This window comes from Felis catus, chromosome C1 (assembly GCF_018350175.1).
Source record: "Felis catus isolate Fca126 chromosome C1, F.catus_Fca126_mat1.0, whole genome shotgun sequence".
Classification (NCBI taxonomy): domain Eukaryota; kingdom Metazoa; phylum Chordata; class Mammalia; order Carnivora; family Felidae; genus Felis; species Felis catus.
In genome coordinates, this window is record NC_058375.1 from 18,832,216 (window position 1) to 18,848,802 (window position 16,587).

Genomic DNA, 16,587 nt, shown 5'->3' on the forward strand with positions numbered 1-16,587 from the left:
CATTTTTGGTTGAGGTGTCTTTCTGGTGCCAGTTTCTATCTCTTTGATTTACAGAGATACGCTCTCTTCTCTGGTGATTCATTACTCAATGGGGTGTTTGGTTTCAAAGATGGCTGCTGGAGACCAGCCCCTGTCTGGAAGCCCAGCTGTATTTATGTTCAAGTCTTGTGGGTCCATTTCTTGTAAGTTTCTGGCTCGTTGGCCCAATCTGACTGAAAATGACTTGTTACGATGGCCACTTTGGGCATCTTTGGAGATTCCAAAATTAATGTATTTGCATGCACAACTGGAAAATGAAAACAAAACCAAGCATCTAGAGTGGGAAGCATTATTTAAATTGGTATTTGGAGTGTCCAAGAATTAAATAATTCTAAACTTGCTTCCTTATAATAACGCTAAACTTTCTAAAGCTAACTGTAACCGCTTCCAGAGAGGATCTAAACTAGGAAAGCTTGTGGAGTCTTCTGAGCTAACCCTTGTTGCTCGTCTTCAACCTTCTCCCTCCGCTCTCCACCCATCCGAAATCCCAGCCTAGCTGAACTCCCATTCTATAATGACAGCCCAGGGGTTCCCCTAGATACTCCTGTCATCCAAAACTCCTTCTAAAGTTAAACCTAATGAAGGAGGCTCTGAAACGTCATCAGTTAGTTATTCTCCTTGGACTAAGGCAGAATTACAAGCCATTTCTAAGGGCTTGCCAATGCCTTTGAAGACCCTCCAGGATTTGCTAAGGAATTCAACTTAGTTATTTAGATCTGTGAACCTGGTTATTCTAACCTTTATTGACTTATCTATATGCTTGTGAATGGTGGCCATGCAAGAGAATGGATGGGAAAACTAGGCTACACATAGTATTTGGATGATTTTTCTAAGTGAAAAGGCTACAGGGAAAAAAAAAACACAGAAGCTTTTAAGCCAACTGAAGAATTACATAAAACTATTCCTGGGTTTTTCCAAAGACTACAGATTAGAGAAAAATTCAGCAATGTACTCCACGGCCAGATGAACCTGATTTTGATTGTTATGATAGACAGGAAAAAACATTTATTCATTCATTCATTCATTCATTTATTTATTCCAAGCGGCAAGGGTCATTTATTGCAGGTTCGAACCCGGTCCTCCGCGCACTCGTTGCCGGTGATGCTAAGAGGCCAGAAAAAACTTTTAAACAATACTCTGATATTGACAAAATTAACCATGAAATCTCCTTTTAATTTAACTCCATCATTGCTAACAGGTTAGAAGGTGAACTCAGTACTTTAGTTAAATGACAGCAACTCAGCCGGGCCACTATGGAGTCTCATGATCTGGTTAATGTGGCTGATCAGTTATCTCGCACCACGGAATGAGCAGCGAAAAAGAAAGGACACACAAGTCCAAGCTTCTCAGATCATGCGTCTCCAATTACAACAATTAACAATCCCCAGAAATTCCCAAAATCTTCAGGGTCTTTCTCATGTCAAAGGTGTTTGCGATTACTGCAGAAGAACTTGACCGTTGGAAGAGGCTTGCTGCAAAACGTCAAGACAAAGTCAGTGGCAAGAGCCTCAGAGCACTTTCCCCTCTAAGGATACTAGCAGCTGGGGAAGAATGATCATATGGCAGAACAGGGTGGCTCTGAAGACAGGAGGGGGGTCTTCCCATGACTTCAAACTCACACCTTAGGGGAAATAAATCTTATTGGGAATGAGGTGACAGGAGCTCTTATGGTCATGGCAGCAACACCATCAGTTTTCCAACCCACCAGCCTCTCTGTCCTGCTTCCTCAGAGTACAGAAACACTACAAATGGTGGGAGTGGCTAATACCCCAGGACAGTTTTTAAATCCTAACCTATCCCTTTTTCAGCTGGGGCCTTTACAAGGCACTCATGGATTCCTTCTGGTCCCTGAATAGGAATTCGCCTGTTAGGCCACAATTTTCTTGAGACTTATCAGGCACACATTTCCTTCTCTCAAAAAGGGTAAATCCTTTTTTAAAAAAAAGTCTGGGGGGGCGCCTGGGTGGCGCAGTCGGTTAAGCGTCCGACTTCAGCCAGGTCACGATCTCGCGGTCCGTGAGTTCGAGCCCCGCGTCAGGCTCTGGGCTGATGGCTCGGAGCCTGGAGCCTGTTTCCGGTTCTGTGTCTCCCTTTCTCTCTGCCCCTCCCCCGTTCATGCTCTGTCTCTCTCCGTCCCCAAAATAAATAAACGTTGAAAAAATAAAACAAAATAAAATAAAATAAAAAAATAAAAAAAAAGTCTGGGGAGCCTGGGTAGCCCAGTATGTTGAGCTCCTGACTCTTGATTTCAGCTCAGGTCATGACCTCACCATTTGTGAGAAGGAGCCTTGCATCAGGGCAGAGCCTGCTTGGGATTCTCTTCCTCTCTCTCTCTCTCTCTCTCTCTCTCTCTCTCTCTTTCTCAAAATAAATAAATACTTTTTTAAAGTGAAATAAATAAATAAATCAAAAGTGGGTGCCTGGTTCGCTTAGTCAGCGGAGCACCCAACTCTTGATTTCAGGGTCATGAGTTCAAGCCCCATGTTGGGTGTAGAGATTTCTTAAAAAGTTGGGGAGAGGGGGACGGAGGGTGTTTTTGGAAATAGCAAAACAGCACACAAAAAATTCTACACAAAAGGAGCCTCCATCAATACCTTGCTTTTCTGTAATTCAAAACCTATAGCACCACCCCCCCTCCCCACCCACCACCCCGGACACTGTCCCTGACACCCTTTGGTCCAAGTCCTGCTGACATCAGACGCACATACACTCTGCCCCTTCCATCTGGATGATCAGATTGATCATTCCAAACCACTCCCAGACATTACACAGTCTGAAGCCATTGAAGGGATTAAGCCTATAATTGAGGAATATATATATAGGTTTGATTATTCCATGCACGAGTCCTTATAAAATGCCAATTCTTCCCATACCAAAACCTCGTGGTGGAGGATGGAGGTTTGTACAGGACCTCGGAGCACTAAATAACATTGTTGTTCACACCACGCACTCGTGCCTCGCCCTCACCCTTTACTCTCCGCTATCCCCCCAGACAGCAAATCACAGAAGTGGATTGGTGTAGTGCCCTCTTCAGTACGCCTATGGACGCAGAGAGCCAATTTTTGTTTGCCATCAGCTGGGAAGGAAAAAAAATATACCTGGACAGTTAGATCTCGAGGTTACACTGAGAGCCCTACTTATTTTCCCCAAATCTTAAAAGCAGATGCCACTGATGTAACCTTCCCACAAAATTCTACTTATTCTAAGATGTGCGCCTCTTCTTTGCTCCCCTCCATAAAGAGTGGGTCCAATTGACAGTATCCACCTGTTAAAGTAGCTAAAAAAGGACGAAGGTAGCAAAAGAAAAAATTACAAGTTAAAATGCTCTAAATTCCCTCCCCAGCTTGCACTCTGTCTCTCTCTCAAAAATAAAAATTTTAAATGCCCCAAACCGGAGGATGGGGGTGGAGGTGGAGAAAAAAATAAATTAGAAAAAAAATAGGGGCGCCTGGGTGGCTCAGCCGGTTAAGCATCCGACTTCAGCTCAGGTCATGATCTCACGGTTCGTGAGCTCGAGCCCCGCATCGGGCTCTGGGCTGACAGCTAAGAGCCTGGAGTCTGCTTTGGATGCTGGGTCTCCTTCTCTCTCTGCCCCTCCCCTGCTCATTCTCTCTCTCTCTCTCCTCTCTCTCTCTCTCAAAAAAGAATAAACATTGGGAAAAAATGTAAAAATAAATAAATAAAATGCCCCAAGTTAAATATTTGGGATATGTCATTAGCAGACAAGGATTTTCTCTTCAATCCTGAAGTAAGAAGCATTGGCTCCTTTCCCCTTCCTCAAACCAAACAACAGTTGTGGGGATTCCTGGGACCAGCTGGATATTGCTGAAGTGGGATTCCTAATTTCTCTGCTATTGCTCAATCTTTAAATGTCTTACTTAAGGCACTCCAACCTAGAGCCCTTCCACTGGTTTCCTCAAAAACCAACCACAGGCTTTTGAGGAGGTGAAACAGCTCACTCCATCCCTGCTCTGGGGCACCCCAATGATCAACTGTCCTTTTTCCTCTTTGTTCACAAACGTGAAGGTAACGCTTTAGGAATTTTGACATAGAGACACGAAGACCAACACGGGTCTGTACGACAACTGCAATAATGTAATAGCTGGGCCAAAGAGTAAATGCCACTGTAATTTGTATAGATCTTGCCAAACTGCACTCCCTAAGAGTTACCCCAGTCCTACATGACCTCTCCATTTGGCCTGGGCTTCCCCAAAGAATGGTGGCTGGGTTCAAAGAAACAAGCATCTCAGGGCACTTGGCTGGCTCAGTTGGAAGGGCATGCAATTCTTGATCTCAGGGTTGTGAGCTTGAGCCCCACGTTGGGTGTAGAGATCACTAAAGAAATAAATAGAAACTCAGGGGGAAAAAATGGATCCCAAGAGAACCAGGTGGAATCTGTTTCACCTTTTATGACTTTGCCTCAGAAGTCACATAGTGTCATTTCCTCCATAGTCACATATTCAAGGATAGGGACATAGATCATGCCTTTTCTTGAGGCGTGTCAATGTCACATTGTAAGAATAGCACATAGATTGGAAGATCTTCTATCTTCCTGGAAATTTTCACTTTTTTTTTTTATTATTTACTTTTTTTTTTTATAAATTTTTTTTCAACGTTTTTTATTTATTTTTGGGACAGAGAGAGACACAGCATGAACGGGGGAGGGGCAGAGAGAGAGGGAGACACAGAATCCGAAACAGGCTCCAGGCTCTGAGCCATCAGCCCAGAGCCCGACGCGGGGCTCGAACTCACGGACCGCGAGATCGTGACCTGGCTGAAGTCGGACGCTTAACCGACTGCGCCACCCAGGCGCCCCTTATTATTTACTTTTGAGACAGAGAGAGACAGAGCATGAACGGGGGAGGGTCAGAGAGAGGGAGTCACAGAATCTGAAACAGGCTCCAGGCTCTGAGCTGTCAGCACAGAGCCCGACGCGGGCTCAAACTCACAGACCGCGAGATCATGACCTGAGCGAAGTCGGCCGCTTAACCGACTGAGCCACCCAGGCACCCCCATCCTGGAAATTTTCAATTGCCCACACAACTCTTTCTGTTCTTTTTACTAAATCCATGTAAATACAACTTGAACAAAGAATTCTTTAAGACTTCAAAACACTATAGGGGCACCTGGGTGGCTCAGTCGGTTGAGCATCTGACTTCAGTTCAGGTCATGATCTCACAGTTTGTGGGTTCGAGCCCCACATCAACTCTGGGCTGACAGGTCAGAGCCCAGAGCCTGCTTTGGATTCTGTGTCTCCCTCTGTCTCTGTCTCTCAAAAATAAGTAAATGTTAAAAAAAAATTTTTTTTTTGAAGACTTCAAAACACTATGAAATTGTTACCATGGCCCGTGAAAAGAACTATGCTGGGTATTTTGTTTGCTCCTTTACAACCACCCTCCTCCAGTGTCCACCCACCCATTTGTGGGTGTTCTGCACCCACAAATGCTGGCCTGTATGGACTACATCAATAAGCCCTGTTGTTTATTGCTCTCTTCTCATTGGGTCTTGCCAGTGAGTGGCATCTACAGAAGAGAAGTCTGGGAGAAATGAGGTCAGGATACTTATTCCCTGCCTGGATTATGGTTGCATTTCTTTAAAAAAATTTTTTTTCTTTTTTAGCATTCTTATTTTTGAGACAGAGAGAGACAGAGCATGAATGGGGGAGGGGCAGAGAGAGAAGGAGACACAGAATCGGAAGCAGGCTCCAGGCTCTGAGCCATCAGCCCAGAGCCCAATGTGGGGCTCGAACCCACAGACCGTGAGATCGGCGACCTGAGCTGAAGTCAGACGCTTAACCCACTGAGCCACCCAGGCGCCCCTATGGTTGCATTTCTTTACTCACAGCCCCTGTCTGGAGACCCTCCCCCATCCGGTCCTTCCCTTGCCTCTTTAGGATTAGGGGTAGGAATGGCTTCCCTCTGCTTCTAGCCCCAGAATGCTTCACTTTCTTTCGCTGGTTTCTCTTAACCCAGTCTACAGCTTTGTAAACAGCCCTTTCATTAAACTCTCCTTAAGTACTTGGTTTTGGTTTCTAGGGCTCTGACAAAATATTCTGCAAAACCTGTAATTCTGATGTGATCTTACTGAAAATAATTTTGCCACTGACATTTCTGTGTTCCTAAAGAATAGAAATACTTGTAAGACTCCTCTGTCAATTCATTCATGATACAGAAAAAAACAAAGGCCTACATCTGCTGCTTTAAAACTGGTTAAGAAACCTGTCTCATTTAAATCAACAGCATCAAACAAGTAATTCCACACTTATTTAATTACACTTAAGTAAACGCAACAAAGCAGAAAGTATGAAGAGCTGTAAGAGGGGACATTGACCCTTCAGGTGGTGGTGGTTAGGGCTTTCCTGAAGAAAGACACTTAAGAAAATCTCAGACAGGAGGGGGCACATCTAATGCCAACTGATTAAAAATCAGCAGTTCTCATCATTGGCTGCGGGTCAGGTGACTAGTTACAGATACTTCATTCATATTATCTAATTTGTCCTCAAGCTGCTATGTTGACATGGGTATTGCTGTATTATTTTTCATAGATGATGAACCAAAGAACAGACTAATTTGTCAATAAATAAGAGCGATTGTACAGTTCATTATTGAATGAATGGACAGATGTACAAAGAACGGCGTTCTGTGCAGAATTTTCCGAAGAAAGTCAAAGCCTCAAATTAATCCAAGAAATCTTACCGCATCATGAAGATGCTCGAGATCCCAAATAACCCCCAATTTGTTCCTTCTTTTCGATTCGTTACTCAGAAATTTGAACTACAAGGCAGGCCAGTTGACGGGCACAACCTGTGCTCTGGGTCGCTTTCTCATACATTTGGTGGCTTATTCCCTTTTTTTCCCCTCTTCCTCCTCTTTACCTTCCCCAACGCCGTTGACGCCCAGTCTCCGGTTTTAACCACGTCGACCTGGTGGCTCCACTCAAGGCGCCTGCGCACAGGCCTGGCCCAATCGGACACCACCCGGGGCTGCGGCGGGCGGGGATTGGTTCCTCATGTCCCAAAGCAGCAGAAAGGGGCGGGGTTTCTCCGGAAACCTGTGGCGCCTGGCCGCCGGAAGTGAGCAAGAGAGTCAGAAAAGTTGTTTGTTGTCGCCGGAAGTGTGGAGGATAAGGCGCTGTCGGGTGATGGCTGCGGAGGCTGAGGACAAGGTGGGTGGCAGGCTTTGTCCAGGGGTCTGGGATAGGAGCGTCTGCGGGTAGAGGTTTGGCCTAGACGTCGAGGCGATGCCAGAGAGGGAGGCGCACACACCGTGGGGCCGGCGGGGGGAATCGGCCTGGGCCGCCCCGGCTCCAGCGGGTCCTCCTCGCCGCAGGTGCCGGCGGACTGCGCGGAAGAAGGGGAGCTGCCCCCAGCTGCGGCCACGGAGCTGGCCGCCCAGAAGCGCGAACAGAGGCTGCGCAAATTCCGGGAGCTGCACCTGAAGCGGGTGAGTGGCCCCGGAGGCATCCGAGACCTGTCACCCAGGCAGGCCTGTGCGCGTTTGCGGAGGGACGGGGAAGCCGCACCAGCGCGCCTGACAGACCCGCAGGGCAGAGGAAGATCTTTCCCGGCGGACCGCAACCCCGGGAGCACACTGGAATCACTTTGAGAACTTTTAAAAAATGTTCATGCTTAGGCCTCACTTCCAGTGTCCTATTTAATCAGTTTCTCGACCCAGACATTGGTATTCTTCTTTTTAATTTTTTTTTAATGTTTATTTACTTTTGACAGAGAGAGAGAGACAGAGAGACAGAGCATGAGCGGGGGAGGGGCAGAGAGAGAGGGAGACAGAATCTGAAGCCGGCTCCAGGCTCTGAGCGGTCAGCACAGAGCCCGACGCGGGGCTCGAACTCACAAACCATGAGATCATGACCTGAGCCGAAGTCAGATGCTCAACTGACTGAGCCACCCAGGTGCCCCTGGTATTCTTCTTTTTAATCGACCTCTCCCTGGACCCTCCTCTCAGCCCGTGATTCTGTCAAACCCTTCTTTTTATGGAGGGGGGATACCGCGGACCAGAAATGGTCCAAGGAGTTTGTTTGTTGTCACACAGCAAGTTGGCTACTCATTCATTTGTACAAAAAGTGCCCACCACCCCCACCGTCCCCCCAGCTTCTAATGTGCCATAGCCAACAAGATAGTGCGGGTACTTTGGCAAATATGAGAAGTCTTCTGCCTGGTTATGGAGGCAGGTCCATAACCAATAATGACTCCACGACTTGTAAATGCCATTTTAGAGGGAGGAACAAAGTGTCTCAAATACAGAGAAGGAAAAAAAAAAAAAGAACTAAAGACTGATGGGACAACTAAGCTGCTTGAAAGATGAGTAGGATATTATCAGACAAGGAGATGGGAGGGAGAGGTATCCAAGCAGTAGCAACTAGTGGAAAGGTAGAGTCCTCATGGGGGGGGGGGGGGGGGCCGCAGGCAGCTGGAGACAGGGTATGCGTGAGGAACGTAGTTACCCGTATTTGTCCAGAAGAACTCCATCTGAAAACTAGTCAAGCACACATACTTCATTTGAAACCCTCTGTAGAGAATAGGGTGGATGACGCGTGAAGAATAATACAATTTGAACCTCACCCTTTTGCAGTCTTTCACGAATCACTGGATCTAGGTAATCAGTAACTGCAAACATCACAAAAAGGGAGCAAATCAGAGATTGCTTGTGTCTTGATAGAAGTATAGAACACTAGTTCCATATAATAGAGTTGTTAAAAATAACCTGAATTGAATGAAACCACCAGACCTAAAATTTACAGTAAATACAGGGGTCAACGGAGTATGCGAAAGGACATCATAGGAAGGCAACTAGCACTTTGAGAAACAGAGGACGGTCAGCCTGATCATTTTCACAGTCCCCAAAAAAGCAGAGGGCAAAAAAAGATGGAGAAGGAAAGTATAGATTAAATAAACGTTAGGAGATGTATTGACTAATCCCGATATATGGAACTTGTCTGAATTCAAACTGTCAAAATAATGAAGCCTTGAGACCATCAGGGAAATATGAACATTATAGGATATTTGATACTAAGGTATTAATGATTTGGGGAATGTGATGATGGTATTGTTGTTAAAGAGGTATTAAAATACTTATAGGTGGGGGGGGAGGGGAAAGCATCAGAAATCAAGAAATTTGAGTCTTGGCCTAACTCTGCCACTAACTCTGAGCTAAAAACTTTCTCAGCTTCATAAACAATAGGGGAATTAGGTTGGAGTCCTCATATCACCTTCATGGTTTATACGTGTGACCACCTGTCTGCTTGTTCAGTGTTTTTCTTTAAATTGCTATTTAAATTTAATATTACTATTTCAATGGTAATTTAAAATTTTTATGTCTTTTTAATCTGTAGGTTTGCTTTTCATCTTTTCTGTTTCTAGGTTTTGTTTTGTCTTTGAGTTTTGTGTTTTGTTTGTTTTGAGTTCTGGGAAGTCATTCTGTTTAATTTGGTTGGTAAAAAGATTGGTTTTTTTGTAGTTTTCCAGTCAAGATTTTGTGGTTGCATTCTGATGGTGTCTCCTGCCCCACTTGTTTTTAAAAGGTGTTAAGAAAGGTGTTTTCATGGGGCACCTGGGTGGCTCAGTTGGTTAAACATCTGACTCTTGGTTTCGGCTCAGGTCATGATCTTACAGTTCATGCGTTCGAGCTTTGCGTCGGGCTCTGTGCTGACAGCGTGGAGCCTGCTTGAGATTCTGTCCCCTCTCTCCTTGCCCCTCCCCTACTCACTCTCTCTCTCTGTCAAAAATAAACATTTAAATAAAAAATATGTTTTTAAGTGTTTTCGGAGGTGTTAAACTCATTAGTCACTGAGAATTTGTCTTGGACCCAGTTTGAACTAAAGAGATGAAAATAGCATGTGACTCTCAGTATGTGATTTGGTGGCATTCAGTAGCATGTAGCATCCTCTCGAGTAACTCTGTACCATGGAACTCAATACTGTGGGAAGCCCAGTTTCATCCGGTCCTAAAAATCTTGCTTACATCTCACAGCCAGAGAGAGTCAAGTCGGTATATCCCTCAGGCTTCTTACTTTCCATCCCTACCACATGGTTCCTTGAAGGTAGGAAAAGAATATTTAAAGCTATAGATACAGGTGTTTGCCTCCTAATCTCCCGCTCCCTAAAATTCCCCACCACGGATCCCCGCGTAAAATTCTCTAGTGACTCCCTTCCTTTCAGGATAAAATCCAGAAAGTCTGCTTTGGACGCCTGCCATACTAGGAGACAGGTCATGTCTATTTAGATTTGTTTCCGTACCTGGGCTGACAAATTTTGTGTCCTGGTGGTAGAATGAAGCTCGAAAGTTAAACCACCAAGAAGTTGTGGAGGAAGACAAAAGACTTAAATTGCCTGCAAACTGGGAAGCTAAAAAAGCTCGTCTCGAATGGGAGTTACAGGAAGAAGAAAAGAAAAAAGTAAGTACAGTCCGATCCTCAACAAGCTGTGGATTCCAGGGCGTGTTGTGTTTTGTCACGACAGCGTAGGGCATGGGGGGTAAGCATTCTGGCTCCGGTCTCCTCAGCTGCCCCTTAGAGAGCTGTGAGAATAGAATACGTGGAACACTTAACAACGTGTCTGTGAGCTACAGTAACAAAAGCTCCAACAATAAGAAACTGTAGGGGCGCCTGGGTGGCTCAGTCGGTTGAGCGTCCAACTTCGGTTCAGGTCATGATCTCGAGGTTTGTGAATTCGAGCCCCGCGTCGGGCTCTGTGCTGACAGCTCAGAGCCTGGAGTCTGTTTCGGATTCTGTGTCTCCCCCTCTCTCTACCCCTCCCCTGCTCACGCTCTGTCTCTCTCTGTCTCTCAATAATAAATAAACGTTAAGAAAAAAAATTTTTTTAAGAAACCGTAAAGCTCATGCGTCTCCCCTGTGTCAGTTCCTGGTTGAGCAGCCCAAGTGACCTGGCCTGATCCAGCTGCAGGGGAGGTTGGGAAATGGGCAGCCCTGAGCCCAGGAAGGAGGGGAGAAAGCATTTCAGTAGACACCTAATGTGTCCACCACAGCTGTTTTTGGTGTCGTTACAGATGTATTACTTTTTAGAGATCGTAGCCAATTCCACAGTTTTCTTTTCAGGCTAATCAACTTACAGTCTTGATAGCAGTCATGTTTTTCCCCCTTTTTAGGAATGTGCCGCAAGAGGGGAAGACTATGAGAAAGTGAAGCTGCTGGAGATCAGTGCGGAAGACGCGGAAAGATGGGAGAGGAAAAAGAAGAGGAAAAACCCTGACCTGGGATTCTCAGGTAAAGCTGGCTTTTATTTCATTGAATGTGCCTCTTAATAACAGGGCTACTAATGCCCCATCTAAAACAGTCTGGGCTCTCATTTTAGATTATGCTGCTGCCCAGTTACGCCAGTATCATCGGCTGACCAAGCAGATCAAACCTGACATGGAGACATATGAAAGACTGAGAGAAAAACAGTAAGTCAGTGTGACTTAATAGTGTTTTGTTTTGTTTTGTTTTGTTTTTTAGAAAGAGTGTGAGCAGGGCAGAGAGAGAGAGAGAGAAATTCTCTTTAGTCTCCATGCCCAGCACGGAGCCCAACATGGGGCTCAATCCCATCACCCTGGGATCCCCACGACCTGGAGATCATGGAGCCAAAATCAAGAGTTGGATGCTCAGCCGACTGAGTCACCCAAGCACCCCAGTAGCGTATTCTTTATATGTTACTGGAAGGGCTTGAATTTAAGAGTGCTGATTCTGGAGCTTTGCTTCCTGGCCTTGAGTTCTGGTTCCACCACTTACTAGACCTGTCATACAGTTTTTCTCCCTGTTTCCTCATCTGTATACAGGAAATAATAGTAGTGTTTATCTCCTAGGATTATTGTGAAGATGAAATGTACTCATACGGCATACTTAATGTTTGACACATAGTACTGTGTCATCATCCTCATGATTATTATTGTTGCTATTCCGTGTCCCTTACCTGTGCACTTGTGCAGTAAGCATTGCTAAGCTACACTTTCTTTCCCTAAGACAGGTAGTGTGCGTAAGGTCAAGACTGTTTCAGTGTGGAGAGAGCACTAAGTTGGGCAGAGGACACCATGTTTTCATTCAAGCTCTTTCATTTGTATGAACTCGGCCTCCCTTTGTGTCCATTAGCCTCTGGTCCTCAGCTGGCACCTCATTTGGGTACTGGAGTATATAATTTCTTAAATATCTTCTTTTAGGTCTGATTTCTATTTCTTTGAAATCAACTCTGATCACAAAGATTTCCATTTTTGCCCACTAAACATTGTCCAGTTCTGATGGCATAGAATCTCTATGGTGTTACTTACACCCCGCTCTTTCTCAGTGGAGAGGAGTTCTACCCAACATCCAACAGTCTTCTTCACGGAACACACGTGCCTTCCACAGAAGAAATTGATAGGATGGTCATAGACTTGGAAAAGCAGTAAGTACTATAATGCAGCCTTCAGCTTTGTACTGATTTCATGCCTCCTGACAAAAATAACTTCATGGTCTTCAAGTGTAGCAATGAGGTAGAGAGTAAGGAGGACTTGAATTACTAGTTTGAAGAGTGGTCCCATTGACCATCACTTGTGTATTTCTGTTTTGAATAGGATAATTATTAGGCAGAACCAGCAGTATACTATAAACTTTGAAAGTAGTATAATATATCACTGCCCTTGTATTTCAACATGACCCTGGGTTATTTCCCAATCTGAAGACTAGATCTGAAGTAAAGTACTATTGACTTATAAATTCAGGAAAGCTCACTGAACCCATTTCTTTATATAGAATTTCCTAACGATACTGCCTTCCATCTTAACTATGAGAACAAAAAAAGCAGCTTGGGATTTTGTATATTTGTTTCCATTACTGAATTTTATATTCTTAACTATTTGAGGTTTTATTAATATCAAAAAAGAAAGTAATTTTGAATGTTATAAATTTTTCTTCCTCTAGAATTGAAAAACGAGACAAATACAGCCGGAGACGTCCTTATAATGATGATGCAGACATCGACTACATTAATGAAAGGAATGCTAAATTCAACAAGAAAGCAGAAAGATTCTATGGGAAATATACAGCTGAAATTAAACAGAATTTGGAAAGAGGAACAGCAGTCTAATCTCCTTCAGGAACTGTTTTGACTGTCAAGTTGTAACAGTAAATCAGGGCTCTATTAGCTCTCTTTTTATAATTTGTAAAGATGTGTGGCTATGACTATTCATTTTCACTCATATATATATATTTATTATTCACTTGTTTCAGAAAAAAAAATGTCTTGTGTTTTCTGTATTCAAAGTGTGTGCTTCGTGTGTGCATCCTGCTGGGCTTTATTCCTAGTTACAAACGTGAATAGAATCATCATCGTCCTTAGATTCGTCTTGTTGGACTTGACCTACAGTTGAACTTGGGAGCTTCAGAGATAGAATGTTAAATTGGTACTAACTCTTCTTGTAAGCTATGGTAGGTGGTGAAAGGAAGGGGACAGTGGCTCCTGGAAATTCACCTTCAGCCCCCCTACCCAGCAGCAGTCACAATTAACAGGTGCTTGCCTATCCCATGCTCTACCCCATGGCCCATGTACATTTATGGGGCAAGCACAGAAGGTAGGAACCTGATTCTCTAATGACATTTTGTAAATACACCATTTTCAAAAAGCAAATTTCCTTGGAAGAAGGTAAATTAAAACATTTGGTCAAAGTATTAGTAAAACTTACATAGTACAATCTTTTTTTAAAGCCTAGTTAAAATGTTAACCTTATTTCAACTGTTAATTAGGACATGTAGTTTCAGTAGTAATTATGGGAAATATGGGACGGAAAACCTGAACGTCTGGAGTATCCCATAAAAGTAGAGATCGTGTCAGTTTACGTGACTAAAAAGACTAGGACTGGGATCAGTAAGTTGGGCACACCAGTATTTAGTGAACCAGTATTTATGAACATGAAAAGATGCTCCCATCTAGAGAGGCTTGTAGAAGGCAGAGAAAAAAATCCAGCATGTATATACTATTTACACTTGCCTCTGCAGAATGCAAACAGAAACAGTAACTTTGACTTCCTTTTCAAAACAATTCAAGACAAATACTGTCAAAAAGGTAATAATCTGCCAGTTGTATGAGGTTCTCCAGTATTTTCAAAGAAAACATATACCATAGTACTAAGGGGAAAAGGGGAAGGAAAGATTAGTCGGGATAGGTTTCAGAGAAGTCCTAATAACCTGGATTTAAAGGAAAAATAGATTTCTCTAAAGGAGAAAAGCACTCCCAACAGCCACTGCTGCTTCAAGCAAGAGATGTGTGATTTGAGGACTACTCTGAAGGTGACTGGATGTTCAAAGTCACCCATTCTAACAGGCAATAGCAATCATGACAATTAATATACACAGTAGTAAGTTCAGAGTAAGAAAAGTTCATTCATCTTGAAGAGCTGATGGGGTAGGCACTGGAAAAGAGCTCAGGAAATTGATCTGCGGTTAGTAGATGGTAGTTAAAGGCAGACAGTGGAGGAAGTTGCCAAGAGAGCCCGTAGAGGGAGAAGCAGGCCAAGGATGAATCCTAACAACGGGCAGGGCGAAGGACAAAGGGCCAGTGTAGAAAATGGAAGAGGTCAAAATAACAAATGCGTGTAAATCCCTGAAGGAAATCTTGAGGACTTTTATAAAGAAAGCATTAAAAGTAAGCACTCTTAAAGATGACATTTTACTAAACTTAATAGAGGTTTACGGCAAACAAGGCGAAAGAACAGCATGCTACTGTGAGTTAACACGTTTTCTCTAGTTTACGCCTTAAGAAAAAAAAAAAGCGTTAACACCTGAACCTATACACAGGGATGTGCTTTCCAAAATGGTGGTCATCCACCATATGATCATCTACTGATCCCCTGAAAAAGTGGCCAGGACAAATTCAGGTGTGCTTTAGGTCTAAAGTACATGCCGGATCCCAATACTTGGTACAAAAAAAAGCAAAAGAGGGGCACCTGGGTGGCGCAGTCGGTTAAGCGTCTGACTTCAGCCAGGTCACGATCTCGCGGTCCGTGAGTTCGAGCCCCGCGTCAGGCTCTGGGCTGATGGCTCAGAGCCTGGAGCCTGTTTCCGATTCTGTGTCTCCCTCTCTCTCTGCCCCTTCCCTGTTCATGCTCTGTCTCTCTCTGTCCCAAAAATAAACGTTGAAAAAAAAAATTTTTTTTTTAAAAAGCAAAAGAGCACTATTTATTGTAACATTGAAACGCTATCTTAGATATGCTGGGGTAAAAAAATTACACTACTTTTTTTACCTTTTTTTTAATGTTTATTTTTGAGAGAGAGACAGAGTGTGAGCAGGGGAGGGGCAGAGAGAGAGGGAGACACAGAATCTGAAGCAGGCTCTGGGCTCTGAGCTGTCAACACAGAACCTGATGCAGGACTCAAACCCACGAACCTGAGCTGAAGTTGGACATTTAACCAGTTGAGCCACCCAAGCCCCCCCATTTTACCTTTTGCAATGTGGTTCTTATTTCCCCTGGATAGCACTGAATTTGTCTCTTGGTACAATTTTTCACCATCAGGACCATCTATGCTGCCCACCAGTTATACAGTGATAAGGTATCTATCACACCTGGGCAACTGCATCCCACTAATGATGGCCAGTCTGGGTTTACACACACACACACACACACACACACACACACACACACACACACACACACACATTGTAAGTTATCTTCTATGTTACAAAGCCCAAAAACTGACACCACCATAGACCTGACCATGCCCAACAGACAAGGTCAATTTAGACAACAGTAATAGTACACCTGACAGGACAATTATAAAAAAGAAAAAGAAAAAAGGATATAAACTATACTCTCTTCAGGGCATCAGAAATAAAGAGAAAATGAGCCAACAGACTAAGAAATCAAAGAGGAAATAGCAAAGCCATTCAAGCATGCTAACAAGGTTGAAGGAAAAGCTAATGGTTAAGGAGGAAGGATCACTGTAGAAGCAAATGTCAGAAGGTGTAGGTGCAGACCTTTCTTATATGTGAAGGGGTTTGGCTGAAGAATTATAGGACATGTCCAGTGACTTAGCTCATAAGGGCTGGTATATTTGAATACAGGTCATAATCACGGTAAGTGTTGCTACCAGTGAAATGAAGGTAAAAAATGTCATTACCACATCATTCTTTCCCAAAGTCTCCCTCGCAAAGAAATCCTTTTGAGTTCTGCAACTGGGCTAAGGATACCAACTAAATACACTAACCAGGTGATCATGTTAACATTTTCAGTTACAACTCAAATCCTAATGTTTTACTGGACTTTGCTATAACCAGGCCAGTCCACCGATATTCTCTCTCGTTTCCTTAGAATAACAAACCCACCCCAAACTCTTACTCCTTTATGAACACAGGTCACCCTCCCAATAACTATGGTTAACCTAGATATAAACTGGACGTGTTCACACACACAGGAGTGCTGCTGGCTTTAAGGATGAGAATGCAACCAAGGCATCATAAATAATAGGAATTACATGTCTAGGAATGTATCTAGGTCACTGTTTAAATTTTTCGTAAGGCCAGGGGTGCACCTGGGTGGCTCATGTCCAACTCTGGATTTCAGCTCGTCAT

General features: G+C 43.9%; 1 protein-coding gene across 3 annotated transcripts; it reads left to right on the plus strand.

Annotated features, from left to right (window-relative positions):
- Window positions 1-7,050: 7,050 nt before the first annotated feature.
- LOC101098728 (pre-mRNA-splicing factor SYF2-like) lies at window positions 7,051-13,280 on the plus strand. Of its 3 annotated transcripts, none has more exons than XM_006934408.4 (7): window positions 7,051-7,203; window positions 7,368-7,481; window positions 10,323-10,448; window positions 11,159-11,276; window positions 11,365-11,455; window positions 12,331-12,429; window positions 12,945-13,280. In XM_006934408.4, the coding sequence occupies exons 1-7, from the start codon at window positions 7,180-7,182 to the stop codon at window positions 13,108-13,110; spliced, it is 738 nt and encodes a 245-aa protein (XP_006934470.1). In that variant the 5' UTR covers window positions 7,051-7,179; the 3' UTR covers window positions 13,111-13,280. The 3 variants fall into 3 exon arrangements, with proteins under 3 accessions (XP_006934470.1, XP_044891258.1, XP_044891257.1); XM_045035323.1 differs by having other exon boundaries at window positions 12,279-12,429; window positions 12,945-13,084; XM_045035322.1 differs by lacking the exon at window positions 10,323-10,448.
- The last annotated feature ends 3,307 nt before the right edge of the window (window positions 13,281-16,587 follow it).